Genomic DNA, 14,998 nt, shown 5'->3' with positions numbered 1-14,998 from the left:
GGATCTCCCTCTGGGACCCAAGCATTCACACACCAGAGTGCCCATTAGTGCCCCAGTGCTCTTTAGTGGCTGAGTACTCTCATTCACCTGACTATGTTACAACTGAACTCGCTAATCGGTCTAGGGAGTGCTCGGCACAGTCTCAGATGGTTCTGGCAACAGATGCCAGGCCTTTGGCACCAGCCACTTAAGCTTTGCTTCCTCGTCCCTTGCTTCCTGCTGATGACACTACCGACCTGTCGTTAGCCCTGATTCAGCGACAGCTTGCCGCCATGAAGAGTTTACTTGAGAAGAAGCCCTCGACGGGAGTAGTGCACACAGCTCCTCAGATACCTGAAGATAGTGATATTGGCGAAGTAGATCAGATTTCTGCACTTTCGGCTTATGCAGCCTTTTTCTCTCCAGCAGCTCCATCTTCCCCAGCTATGACTTTCTTTATGGGAGACAGGCCAAGTGACTTCACTAAACTTTCAAAGATGGTGCTCTCATTCTCTCCTAGGAAGGGACTTAATGATCTTGAGAGCTGGCTCCCGGAGAAGAGAGAGCAAGGAAAGTCGTCATGTGTACCCCATGTGTACCCCCCTTCTTGTTTGGTACATTGGAGATATAATGCGTTTGTTACCAGGGAAGCCCCTTCTCTGGGAGTGACTGCCTCGTCCCAGGGAGACTTCTCCCGGCTCACTGATTCTTCTCGAAGGTCAGCCTTCGCCTCTGCCAAAGTGATATTCTCCTCTACCGAATCAGATCACTTTCTTAAGAATTTATTTAAGATTCTTGAAGTTATAAGATTTCTAGATTGATCTGTTGTTTAGCTAAAAATATTAAAGTTTCCACTTTGCCCAAGGATGTTGTTTAGCTAAAAATATTAAAGTTTCCACTTTGCCCAAGGATGTCACCATGGATCTGATGAATGTCATGTCATACACTGATAAGGGTACGTATTAGAGATGGGACACAAGAAATTGTTTCTCACTTTGCAATGGCCATGCTCAAAATGAGAGCTTTGTTGTTTGTTCACCTGAAAGAGCGTCATGGCCTCTGAGAAGTCAGCATTGTTGTTTTCACCTCTCGATTGCTAACACCTCTTCCTGCAGTCTGTCGTTAGTGACATTGCCTTGGATCTTCAAAAGAAGAGTACACAAGACCTTTTAGCTTGCTCTTCGAGATACTGTAAAGAATTTTCTTTAGTTAATTCCAGATTGGTGTCTCCTCCTCAGCCTCAGCCCTTTTGTAGTGGCAGATCAAGACCTCATTCTATGCCCAGGACATACCTTCATTTCTCATCCCGGCCTTTTAAGGAGACTTCCTCCAAGCCTTCCCCCCAAAAGTAAAGTTCCTTCTCTCCATGCACCAGTAGAAGCCAGGCTTCTCCATTTCTAGGAGAGATGGAGTATGAGAGAAGTGGAGGAGTGAACAGTGAAAGTGTTGAAAGAAGGTTAGTCAACTCGCCCATCACATTCACCACCTACTTTGTAGGCTCAGAGAGGTATTCATCCCTCTCAAATGAAGTCTCATTCCTCCTTCAGAAGGAAGCCATTGAACAGTTCAAGACGGTTTCTACAATCGTCTCTTTTTGTTACCAAAGCATCAGGGGGATGGAGGCCAGTACTGGATGTCAGTGCCTTGAATATATTCGTCGAAATGAGAAAATTCAAGATAGAAACAAGTCATCCTATCATGTCATCCATTCACCGAGGTAGTTGGATGGCAACTTTAGACATGAAGGATGCTTATGTTCACATCCAAGTGCATCCAAAGTCCAGAAAGTACCTTGGTTTTTTGTTCCACAACAGAATATATGCCAGTTCGAGCCCTACGCTTCAGGCTTTAGACAGCACCGCAATTCTTTACCCGGCATACTTACTCCACCAAGCAATGGATCGGCCTTCTTTGCACCTTAGCCTCCATGAAGCAGTTTTTTGCCCTGGGAAGGCTCCATATGGGATCCCTTCAGTTTTATCTTTGTGCCAGCTGGGACAGGAGAACTCATCCAGATTCCATCATATTTCCCATATCTCAGGAGATCAAGGAGGATCTCATATGGTGGAAATCAGACAACGGACTTTCAGAAGGGACGTCTCTCCTTCCTTTGAGTCCCAACACGGACTTCTATGCTGACACATAAGATGTAGATTGGGGCTCTCCAAGATGTAGATTGGAGCTCTCCTACATGACCAAGAAGTATCAGGGAAATAGTCTCAGGATTTATTTAGGACTCCAGCATTTTGTGAAGAAAGTCCACACCAGACAGTGACAGTGCACTCTGACAACACCAATTGCCCTAGCTTATATTCAGAAGCAATGGGGAACTCTTTTGTTCTCCCTTTATGAAGCAGCAAGTTCTCTCTTCCTTTTGGCAAACTTCAACCAAACAAACCTGATGACCTGGTTCACCCAGGGTAAGGTCAGTGTCTTATCAGATGGTCTGAGCCATTGCAAGCAATTGCTCCCCACAGAGTGGACTCTACATCCTCTGGTGGGCAAGGACCTGTGGAGACTGTGGGGGAGGCTTCTCAATAGATCTTTTTGTGACCTCCATTCCCGGATCCTCTAGCATGGGTGACAGATGCCATGCTATAAGACTGGTCAGAGATCTACTATATGCTTTCCCGCCATTCCACACGGTATGGGAAGTAATCAACAAGTTATGCAACCACTCAGATTTTTCCGACCTAATCAAGTCTTTTAATACACCCAAACCCAAGGATTCGGCAGCTGTCTCATGGAATTTGGATGTAGTCTTGAAATGGCTCTCTGGTCCTCATTCCGAACCTGTGTTCTTCTTAGTTACGAGACATTACCAGGAGAACCGTCTCTCTTGTAGCATTGTTGACAGCTAAGCGGGTCAGTGAAGTACATGCTGTAGATAACAGAATTGGATTTTCCCAAGGGGATGCATTGTTCATTCACCCTGAGCTTTTTAGAAAAAAATAAGAACCCAGCGAAACCTTGGCCACATTCCCTCATTATTAAAAGTCTGTCAGAAATCCTGAGCCCCAAAGAGGAAGAGAGAGTTCTGTGCCCAGTCAAAAGCCCTGCAGTATTACCTCCATAGAACAGAGAAAATTTGATGCCCTGCAAGTAATCTTTGGTGCTCAGTGAAGAATCCATCTCGCACACCCTCGAAGAATGCCCTGTCTTTCTTCACGAGAGATTTGATAAATGAATCTCATTCTTTGATTGAAGAAGAAGTCTTACCTTCCTTCAAAGTCAAGGCTCGTGCAGTAGCAGCAGTAAGAGCAATTGCAACTTTGTTAGCCTTCAGACATAGTTTATCCTTACCCTCTATTTTACAAGCAACTAATTGGAGGTGTAAGTCGATATTCGCTACCCATTACCTTCATGACGTAGAAACAACACATAATGATTGCTGTACCTTGGGTTTGTTATCAGTGGCTGGTATGGAGTTGAGGGAAGAAGTGTAGTAAATAGTGCAACTTTCTTATCATCACCTTGAACAAAGGTTTTGAGTTTGAGGGAAGCCTGGTGGGTTACGGTTTACCTGGAGTACCCACCAGTCTCAGTGTTTTTATGGTTGGGTGTTAATTTAATATTTGATGTAGGCATTTGTGTTTGGTTGATTGGTTTGTTGGTACTACACCCTGGGCAGGGGCAATTATGTGTGTACGTATGTATGTATGCAGGCCTGGTAGCCAATAGTCTTATTCCTCTCTACAAGCTCCCACTAATGTAGAGGTGTGTCAGGACTACTTTGCCACACCCTACATGGTTAAGATGAGTGCTGACCAGAGGCAGTATCTACCTGCAACAGCTCTTACGAGGTAAGGAACAACAAACGTATCAATGCTAGCAATTTCCTATTCTCTAACTCAATATCATCAATTATGTTTGGGAATAGAAAGTCCATTTTTTCCCACCTCCAGTGCAATGTGGGATTCAGCAATATAGTTACTTGGTAAGTTACATAAATAAAAATGACATTTTTATAACAAAATAAAATTTTATTTACACTCGCTAAGTAATTATGAAGCAAAGCCCTCCCTCATCTCTTCATATGGACATAGGGCAGAAAAAAATTGACGACTGTCAGCTGCGTTGTTCCTTCCTTACCCTGAAAGTGGGCGGGGCCAATTAACCTACACAAACTAGTGTTACTGCAAATTACAAAATTAAAGCTGCTGGCAAGTGAAACTCTAGGTAATAAAATTACTTGGTAAGTATAAATGAGATTTTATTTTATTATAAAAATTTGATTTTTTACTTGTTTTTGTACCTCTTTGCTCATAAGAAAAAGGAAGGTAGTCCTTTGAGATTGACACGGCATTCAAGTTTTGTTTTCTTGTAACAACTCATCAAAGTATCAAGTATGTATACTGTAAAGCATTGACAGATTCTGTAAAATATTTCTTTCTTTTAGAATATGAAAGTGAAGAAGAGACTGAAGTTCTTCCACAAGCTCTAGATGACCTCATGAACCGAGAAAATGACTTTCCTGCTCGTGCTCATTGCCTTGTTCGTTGGTATGGCTTGAGGGAGTTCGTGACTATTTGTCCAGAGAATGCTAGTCAACCAATAGTGTCTCCCTCAAAAGCAATGCTGCTCTTGTCATCACTTACCATTGCTGCAAATAATACTAACTGGTAAAGAAAGATCTATTTTGCAATATTTTAACTAATTTTGCATGTGTTTTCCTAATTAGTAAGTTAGAATGTTTACCTTATAGATGATGATGAAAATCAACTTAAATTTGCATAAAAGTGTAAATTTGCTGTGAAATACAGACTGAGCTGCAATATGCAATATTTTCAAAACTAATGTATATTGTATAATAATGAATACTTCCAGTCAGGTGCCATTGTTTGTCCAAGTACGTAGTCTTCATGAAAAGATGTACTTGGGTGTAGGTGTGGGAGCTGGAGTGCGTACAGACTACAATATGGTGTATACAAAAAATCCTCCACGTCAGTTTATTAACCTTGCAGGTAAAGGGACTTTATCTTTTAGTTAGAAATAACCAAGTATTTTTATATGCAGAATATTTTGTCTTGTAATTGTTCAAGTTTTCTGAGATGCTTGTAGATGATTCATCTGCCTGATTTTGATTTTAATACCATGCGCTCTGTAGGAGGTACCACTTACAGTGTGCCTTGTGCATCATACTTTAAGCAGTAATACGAGTTCTTTGTAGTATTCCTTTGATCTGTTTGCTTTAGACTTTTCATATTTATCAGTAACTGTCCTTTTTGGCAAGCCATATGAGTATATGTGAGTATCAGTGATCTTGTTTAAGTGATTAGTAACAGTTGATAAATACCTCTGCAAATACTCAACAAAATAGAATTATATACTGTATTTGCTTGAATAAAGATCAAAAGAAAAATATTTACAGTGAACAATTCTTGTTGCATTGACTTTGTGTTGCTAATCATTGAGAGTAAGACTGGATTTGTTAAGCTTTTCTTCCTTCTACATCATTGTAATAGCTCATGCTTCATGTTTGATGACTGTATGTATATTTTGATATACATACTTAACTAGCAGGCCTTTTTTATTTGATCACATTACCATAACATTGTGTGTTGATTGTAACTTAAGTCATTTATGCTCACTTATGTTTTATTTCATAGGTCCAAAATTTATGCTCATGTATGTTTTATTTTATAGGTCCAAAATTTATAATTGCCTATTCAAAGTATGTTTAATTAACCAAATCCTTGTTATTTGAGTAATATAATTTATTTCAGGGCTCTTGGATGTATTTCGCAGCAAGTTACAGTATACAGTAACCTCTCCCCCTGTCCTTGTTTCTGTGAGATTTACCTATGTTCTCTCTGAATGGCCTCATACATTGTGGACCCAACAGCCTCCTGACTTTGATGCCACACTCACAGAAGTTGGCTTCTCAGACCTTGGAAACCTACCTTTTGGAGCACTAAGTGACCCAGTAAGGTAAGATTAAGAGAAATATACCAAAACTTTGTCTTGTCAGTTGAAAACAGTGCGTTGGTCCATAATTACATGTCCGTATATTGTAAAACACATATTTGTGTTAAAGGCAAATAAAATTTATCCTTTACTGTTGGCATAAACTGCCACTTGAGTTGACCATTAGAAATAAAATTTAGAGATGTGGTAAAATATAAAGATAATTGCTTATTATAAATACATGTTCCTTATACTAGATGCTCTGCAATTGATTTCTCCTTTAATGAATAACTGGAAATTTAAAGATAATTGTTCTTATTTTAATTTTGATCCTTTTTGACAGTGAACTGCACCTCTCAGCTACTTGGCCATGTGTTAGTGAAGATGTACTTGTTGACAGTGATGTTTACAGTGATTTAGATCCTGGCTCTGCACCAATTTGGAAAGCTCGTTTAGTGACAGCAGCTTCTCCTCCATGTCTCTTGTCAGAATATTTATTAGAATTTCTTACCGTTTGCCGTAATAACCAGACTGTCACACAGATTCTTGGACCCGAATTTAGCCAAGAAACTGATGGTAGGTTGAATACAGGTTTTGTATTTTTTATGGTTTTCATGAAAAGTAAATGTAAACACAGTGTATTGTGAAGACAGTGGAAAATATTCTGGATATTTACTTTGTAAGTACCGTAGACTATTTTATTTTTGTATTGCATATTAGCATTTTTATGCCACATAAAGGGATAATGCAGCAGTGTCTTATCAACTGCAATCCATATAGCTGTGGTATAACATACTGTGTGACTTTCTTGGTACAGTATAGATGACAACGAAGCTTATTACAGTCTCCCATTAACCCCAGGGGTATTAACTTTCTGCCTTATACTTTTATAATTTCCTTTTGGTCTCTTCCCTCCTAGCTGTCAAACTTTTAACTTCCTTCAGTTTCCACTTCTCAAGGTAGGGTTAAGTTAGTTAGAGGGAGGGAGCAATGTAGCTGTAGCTGGAGCCAAAGGGATGTTGTAATGAACTTTTAGTACCATCAACACTGTGCAATGCAAAGTGCACATAATGGTACTCTCATATGGGGTCATTAAGCAATAAATCCTTTAGGCAAGCCTTATGAATAATTTTGTTAAACTAAATTATGTATGATGATGCCAATGCTAAATAAAGTGGTTTAGCATTATATTTAACATGACCCCAGGTCAAATTTTTCATATAGATAGTTATGTATTAAATCTGTTTGATAAATCAGTTTTGTTCATGAACTTACTGTCCGAATATATATAGGCTGTATTTTCTGAAGTCCGACAGAAATTCAAAAAACTTCCGGCACACACAGTGGTCGACCAGGTGGTTAGTACCCATTCCCGCCGCTGGGAGGCGGCGGGTATCAGGAACCAGTCCCATTTTCATATTCATAATTTTTCTGTCGCCGGTGCTGGAAACACCTGTTTCAGTACCTCCGTCTTAGGATTTTGGAAACTTCATGGCCGCTAAATATCCTAATTGTCTTTTGATTTATTGACTTGGATTTGTGGCTAGGCATACGCTATCTTAAATTGTTTGAATATGTTCATTTTTGTATATCTGATCAGTTAGGCTAGTTTCAGAGGGTGTTGTCTGCTAAGATAGGGTGTGGCTACCGAAAGCTTCGGTAGTTCCGCACTCGATATGCACGAGGGCTATGTGTCTTGCTTCTTTGTTGAGATTTGTCATGTAAGGAGTGTGAGACTGTCTAATTCCATAAGGAAGACGTATGATTCATATGTACGCAATTAATCAGTAAACAAAGTCAGGGTAGGCTAACCTACCTGTAGACTATTTTGCCTAACCCTGTAGTATGGCCTACGGGGCTATAAATATGTCTCGTGAGGTAATGCCCTTTACGTTATAGATTCCATCTGTATCTTGGAATCTAGGTGCTCGCTCTCCTATCATTGTGGTGAAAAGTGCTACTTCTGTAGTTGTTACTCCTAACCCTGTAATGTTGCCTTCGTCGCCCTAAACAGTTTCTGTAGAGGGTATTGACCTTTCTCTGATACTCTATCGATTCGTAACTTAGAATCGAAAGTGCTGGCTTTGGAGAGCAAAAGTGAAGTGGCTAAGTGCAGTGACAGTGCCCCTTGTGTAGTGGAGGGTGCGTCAGATCGGCCTTATTTCGCCTCTAGGCCGGGACCTCTGCTTGACTCCCAGGACAGGGAGAGAGCATGTCCGAAAGCCGGAGGAGGGTTACGAGGAACTCCACCGATCTGACGTGCCTTCGGCAGACCTGAAGTTACTCCCAGGCTGCCAAAGTGCGTGCACGAATCCTGAAGGATTGCTTCTCGTCCTCCGAAGCGTCCTCCCTGCGCAGGGTTTGGAGCTTTCGGAAGGACTCGCGCCCTCTAAATAGAAGCTTTATAGAAGAGGACGTTTCACGTCCTCTCTCTCTCTCTCGTCATGCGTTGCAGTGAGAAGTAAGAAGGCGAACGTCGCCTGAACTCGTGTACGTCTTTCCACCGAGAAAAGGGAAAGCAAGTCATATTAGCAGGACGCTTTTGAGCGCGGACGTCCTAGCTTTGTTGCTGCTGAGAATAAGAAGGCGTTCCCTCGCCCCGCGTATTCTCACACGATCAACCCTTCACCCTGAGACTGCTTCGTGCAGTCGGTTTTCTCTCCAGATGTCTAATGCTCTTCCCTGAAGGCAGTTTCGCTTGCATTGACGCCTGTCAGGAGCGTGACGCTTTTCTGCACGCTTTTTTTTTTGACGCTCGGCTTGGACGGGACGTTCGGATGGACGCCAGGCGCGTGCGCGGGGGTGCACGCCAAGCGCGCACAGTAGACGCCGAGGCGAGCGCACGCAGTGGATACCGAGCGCGAGCGGCGCGCCGAGAGTGCTCGCTGCTCGCCAGTGGACGCCGAGCGGCGCGCGCCGAGAGTGCTCGCTGCTCGCCAATGGACGCCGAGCGTGCTCGCTGTTAGTCGTGGACGCCGAGCGCGCACGCCAGGTGTGTCGCCTGGCTGAACGTTTCTGTTGAAGTCTTCAAGCTGATTTGGGCCTAAAGATTTTTTTACCTAACTTCGGTGATCCCTTCTACATCGCTGCGAAGAATGTGAAGTAAGCAGTGCTTCGGAGGAAGCTTAAAGTGAAAAGGCAACTTCGTTTTCGAAACCCAGCAAGACCACGGGTTTCGTGAATTATAGAGGTCTTTGTCAGTAATATTGCTTTTCGTAAAGTCCAGGATTGGATGGAGTTATGGAAAGCTCAAGGAAAGATCTCTTTTGCTCTACCGCAGTCAAGACTTTGCGGTAAGGCAGCTATGGGTTATGTAAAAAGAAAAGCTCGACGTCCTGCACGTCAGGACTCTCGGCAACGTTCAGTAGGAGTCTTGCAAAGGCACTCATCAAAAGGAGGAAAGCGCAAGACAGGACTTCCTTTGCCATACTGCCAATAAATTTTGCAAGCTTTTTAGCCCATCTGAAAGGGCTTTTCAGATGATAGATTTGTTAGTTACCTAGTCGGGGACTTACGCTGCCGAATTGAACATCGTCGTTCTACCTGTCGTAAGCCGTCTCTTAACAGGATTCTTGCCCCTTCCTCGTTTGAGACGGGGAATCGGAAATAAAATGCTCGACTTCTGGATTACGTTTTGTCAATTCAGTGAATTTCCCCCCATTGACAATATACTATCGTTTTTGTCAAGTAAGTGGGTATCCCCCTCATTGACAAATTATCTCTTTGTCCCGTAAATGGGTTAGTTCTCATTGACAAAACTTCTAATTAACTTATATTGCGTAAGCGGATAAGCTCTTATTGACAAGATTCGGAAGAGCTCTCATTCATTCGCAGACTCGTACAAGAAATAGACTTGTAGACTACGTCAATGAACGCTTATGTCCAATAACATAAGAAGCTTGAGCTGTCCGCTTCAATTCTCTTGAGTTTTTGTTTATGAAACTTGCCTGTCAGATATGTATGTAGCTGTATTTCCGAATTCAGCTATAGTATATATGTCTGCCAGGTAAGTATGAAAAAACTTTATTGCAATATAATATCATATTTTGCCTTGCGTTATTTTACTACTGGTTGGCTCAAGTCATATACGCTTGCTGTAGTTACCTCTTCGGATGGCAACCGAGAGGTCTATTGTCTATTAATTTAAGGCATTTAATCGTTACTCCCTGCAGCCTTCCAGGAGTTTCCGATTTATCTTTTACCGTTGTATGGTAGTGTTATGACGACACAAACGCATCTATATATTTAGCGTTTTCTGTTTCGCTGAAATATACCAGCTTGAGAGTCTCTTTATGCTAAAAATTACGGACCTATTTCTTGTAGAATAGGGTAGCTGGCAACCAGGCATAAAGTTAAGAGGACGACGATCGTAAGCTGCTGCTGTCACTGTCCTCTCCGCCAGTCCAAACGAGGCAGTACCAGCTCGTTCGCTGTCATGCGCTGTAGGTTACGCTCTCTCTCGCGGGATTGACTGACTAACCGTATCTCTGTGCTGGCAGTTAAGTCTCTCTCTCTCCTGCGGGGATTGACTGACTAACTGTATCTCTGCCCTACAATCACGGACTTTAGCCTAAGATTGAGGGGATTTCTTACATGAATGAATAAACATTGCATTCGTTTTGCCTTACTATGTTCTCAGAGATATCGCTTACTCCTTTCGGTGCTCGTTACCGCACGGTATAGGACTACGAGTCTACCGCAACTTTTCACTATTATATGCTCTCCTGCTTAGGCAAAGCGCAGCCTTTTTAGGGAAGTAAACATACTGTGTGAGGGAATGGATGAGCTTGCTGGGGACCATTTCCTTCCTAAAGAAGTTTGTTTCCCTGAATAGACTGCAATTCAGACCTCTACAGTTTTTTCCTACCGGGAAACTGAAATTTTATAAAGATCTAGGAATGATTCTGAACATCTCTCGGTGCGTTAAGTATCACTTGAGGTGATAGAAAGAAGGTGCCGACATCTGGAGAGGGTTTCAGATGTCCTGGATCATAATCTGAAAGAAGTGGAAGCAAACTTCTGTCGTCCCTCCAGTCCTGGAAACGAGTTTTTTGGAACCAGTGGTCCATTATCAACTCTGACTTCACAGCTCTCTCATATCTTAGGAAGTATCTTCTCTCGGTCCCTGTTCGGGTTTTACGAGGAAAGAGCCTATTATAACAACAGACGTAGTAATGTAACGATCCTCTAGAGGTTCGTTACAGGATTGCAAAAGTCCGTACGAATCGTCTCGATCGACGGCAGCAACTACTGTCTTCCGAGTGGAATCTTTCTTTAGAAGTATGTTGAGAGTTATGGAGACTTTAGGGACGTCCTTTCATACATCTCTTCGCTATGATATTGAACAGGGATGGATGTTTAGTCTTTTTTCCCCTTTTTCAAACGCTTAGGAAATGTAATAAGATGATTTATACCATCACAGGGAGCGACAATGACGCTAATCGCCCCATGTTGGCCTTCAAGATCCTAGATTCACAGAGGTCACGTCCTTCAAGGACCTTTTCCGAGAGAGTCGGTCTACTTTAACACGAAAGGTACCTATAACCTCTCCGCTCTGAGTCTGACTACGTTCAGACTATCGAGATGTTGACAGCATAAGATTGCCGTCTTCCCTTTCCATTTGAAGAATGGGATAAGCTGGCAGTCACAACTATTAAGAATACGCAAATATGTTGTTGACGGCCCTTTGGGCTCAGAGATTTGCTTCTGTCAAACAACAACAAAGCCCTTCACGATCTTTGAGTTCTGTGGAATCCTCGAAACTCGCTCACCATCTACTTTTTGTCTCACCTGTTTTCTCGGAGTCAGACACTCGTGCGAGATCAGGAGACACATAGTAGCCCTGAGTTCTTTTTGTTGACGAAGTCGGTTGCGTTTACACACCCCCGATGATCGTTTAACATGAGACCAGGTTGGACTGTCAGGCATTCGTCCTTCGGGACTGAATCGCCTTTTTGCTCCTCGCTCCTTTCTCCTGGCACCAGAAGCTCGAGTCAGGAGTGGCCTCAGGAGTTGATTCACTAACGACGTTGGGTTGCGTTCATTACCACAAGTTTGCTTAGCTTGAATCGCCCAGGCAGTCCCAGACACTCATCCTTCAGCGAAGAATAGTGCCTTATGGTCTTCAGGGTACAGCCTTGCTGTCCTTGATGCGTCTGACTGGTCAACTGGTCGGTCACCTGACTTTAGTACAGACTGACTGACTGTGCATGTCCCAGATCGAAGCTTTCAATATGGAACTTAGACATAGTCTGAAGTTCTTGATGTCAAAGCATTCGAACATCTCCTACCTGTTAACTTCTTGCACGTGATCAGGAAGGCCCTTTTCTAACCACCCTAGATACGACAAAGAGGGTTAGTGAGGTTTTCAGCCATCGTCCAGAAGTTTTGGCATTAGAGAACACAAGGCGGTGCGTTTCTCTAAGCCTTCCGTTGTGGCCTAAAGAATGGAAACCCGTCTTGTTTCTGGGCCAGGAGCTTGGAATCAAGGATGGCACAAGTTATTGGGCAGGAGCCAGAGAGAGTCCTGTGCCCTGTCAGGTCTCTCAAGTTTTATCTACATAAAAACTCAAGAAAGTCGAAGTCGTACGGACAATCTGCAGTGTTCCGAAAAGACCAGACTTGCCCATATCGAAGAACACCCTGGCTTTATTGTTAAGGAGTTCTTTCAAAAAAGCTCCTTCATTGTGTTGGCACAAAGATTTGAAATCTTTTGATTTGAATGCTCACGAGGTGAGGGCGCGGCCTCGGAAGCATTTCAACAGAGCATGGCACTCAGCAACATCCTGAGTACCATGTTTTAGCGAAGCAACTCTGTGTTCAATTCACACTCCCTGCGAGATGTGAAGATGCATATGAGATCTGCTGCTCGCTAGGGCCATACGTGTCTGCAGACACAACTCTTGGGGGCAAGTAGTACCACTCATCCTATCCTGTAGAAAATGGTTAGGAAGAGCTCTTAATTTAGTAGTTGAGGTCGCCGACAACGGTGACTTCTTAACTCTTAAGCTTTAGTTAACACACCTTAACTTTGGCTAGGTTGGTCAAGGTGGTGATATAAAAGATTTTTATATATATATTTTATTTTTACTTCTTAGCCCTCATGGGTATGGTCAATATGGTCTAGTCAACGTCGTGGTCTCGCCCCTGTTGACAGATCATCTGGAGTGCACCAGCTATATAGGTCTCTACCTCGCTGCAACTCTAGTAGCACAACAGCACTTACGTGGGCATAACCACGAAGCCAGCAATGCTAACAGGGTGGACCAGATGTAAAATCATCTGCATGCATTTGTTTCCCAAAATCCTTCTATTTCTGTCCCTTCCCACCTCCAACGGTGGGATTCAGCCATATATATATCTGACAGGTAAGTTTCATGAACAAATGATATTGTTATGATACAATAAAGTTTTTTCATACTTACCTGGCAGATATATATAATTAAGTACCCACCCACCTCCCCTCAGGGGACAGTGGAAATAAAAATTATGAATAGAAAATGGGACTGGTTCCTGATACCCGCCTCCCAGCGGCGGGAATGGGTACTAACACCTGGTCGAACCACTGTGTGTGCCGGAAGTTTTTGAATTTCTGTCCGGACTTCAGAAAATACAGCCATATATATATCTGCCAGGTAAGTATGAACAAACTTTATTGTATCATAACAATATCATTTTTATGTTGATAAAAAGTAGTTTTGTACATGAACTTCCCTGACAGATATATACTTAGCTATAGTCTCCGACGTTCCCGACAGAATTTCAAATCTCGCGGCACACGACAGGTAGGTCAGGTGGGGGTCTACCTTAACCGCCGCTGGGTGGCGGATGTACGAACCACTCCCGTTTGCTTGTCAGATTTTTCTCTGTCGCGGGAACGATAACAACTGTTGTCGGTTCCTCTCGTAGTTTTTCGATTCTCGCTTGCCTGGAGTTAATTTGGACTTCTTTTGGTGACGTATTCGCTTTGTTTGGCTTGGCATACGCTGATTGTGGACCGGTTGGATTTTGATTTTGATTTTCTTTAACGATGTCTGACCTAGATTCAGTAGTTAAAACTTCGGTTTTGTTTAGGGTTTGCGTGAATGAAGGATGTAAGGTGAGGTTGCCGAAAGCTTCGGTAGACCCTCACAAGGTTTGCATGAAATGCAGGGGGAATGAATGTTCTTTTGCTAACCCTTGTAGTGAATGTAAGGGATTGAATGAACAAGAATATAAGGCTCTCTCTTCTTATGTTAGGAAGTTGGAACGTGATAGAGTGCGTAAGGCTTCCTCTAGAAGTTCTAGTAGATCTAGAATGAGTGAGTTGGATGTGGATCCTAATACTAACGTAGAATTAGAACCTTCTTCCCAAGTTGCAGCCCCTGCTCCCCGCACCGAAGCCGAAGATTCGCTTTCGGAGGCGGCAGCTCTGAGAGCCACGATTCTTTCTATGGATCAGAAGATTCGTCAGTTGGAAGGTAAGGAGAGTGTTAGTGATCAGTGCAGTGTCCCCAGTGTTTATGGAGGGTGCGTCTGACCGGATCCTTAGTGCCTCTAGGCCTAGACCTCTTCCAGACTCCAGTTCCAGTGGAGTAGGAAAGTCGAAAGCCGCAAGAGGGCTAGGGAGAACCCCCACTGGTCAGGCGTCCCCTCGGCAGATCCTGAAGTATGCTCCCAGGCTGCCTCGGATCGCTACAAGAAGGAGCTCCTACGCCAATGCTTCTCCTCTTCGTCTTCTCCTTCTCCAAAGAGAGGTTGGAACTCCCCGGATGTGTCGCGCCCGTTGAAGAGTGCTTGGAAGGCTCCCTGCAGTCCTTTGGCTTCTAGTCCGGAGGTTTTCCCGGAAGAATCGTCGGTGGAGGCGAAGAAACCCAAGAAATCCTGTGATCGTTCTTCTTCTCGCGCTCCGCGCTCGGCGCCTGCTTCCGAGGAAGAACAACAAGTTGTTCCGATACGTAATACAAACCCTCGGTCCTTTAACAATAGGAAGGTAACTAGCGGCAGCTGGGACGGTCGTAAGCTTCGAACAAGGGGAGAAACGGTAGTTAACTGCTTGTCCGATCGTGCGCGCGCCGCGCGCCCGAGAGGGTGAAGAATCACTTTTGCTTTCGGCCGCGGGTGTGACGGACGT

General features: G+C 43.4%; 2 protein-coding genes across 2 annotated transcripts in view; both read left to right on the top strand.

Annotated features, from left to right (window-relative positions):
* Positions 1–272: 272 nt before the first annotated feature.
* Positions 273–6,462, top strand: LOC135215823 (rab3 GTPase-activating protein catalytic subunit-like; the record flags this gene model as incomplete). Its single annotated transcript, XM_064250774.1, is given in 5 exon segments — positions 273–453; positions 4,379–4,601; positions 4,807–4,943; positions 5,706–5,910; positions 6,230–6,462. Coding segments are annotated over 5 exon segments (979 nt in total), but the record flags the coding sequence as incomplete, so codon positions are not given.
* A 169-nt stretch (positions 6,463–6,631) lies between these two features.
* Positions 6,632–14,998, top strand: part of LOC135215822 (facilitated trehalose transporter Tret1-like) — a 51,309-nt gene continuing 42,942 nt past the window's right edge. The window contains exon 1 of the mRNA XM_064250773.1: positions 6,632–6,702. Within this exon, the coding sequence (XP_064106843.1) occupies positions 6,632–6,702 (71 nt within the window). The remainder of the gene's footprint in view (positions 6,703–14,998) is intronic.

Source organism: Macrobrachium nipponense, chromosome 5 (assembly GCF_015104395.2).
Source record: "Macrobrachium nipponense isolate FS-2020 chromosome 5, ASM1510439v2, whole genome shotgun sequence".
Lineage (NCBI taxonomy): Eukaryota > Metazoa > Arthropoda > Malacostraca > Decapoda > Palaemonidae > Macrobrachium > Macrobrachium nipponense.
This window is presented reverse-complemented; position numbering and strand designations above follow the sequence as displayed.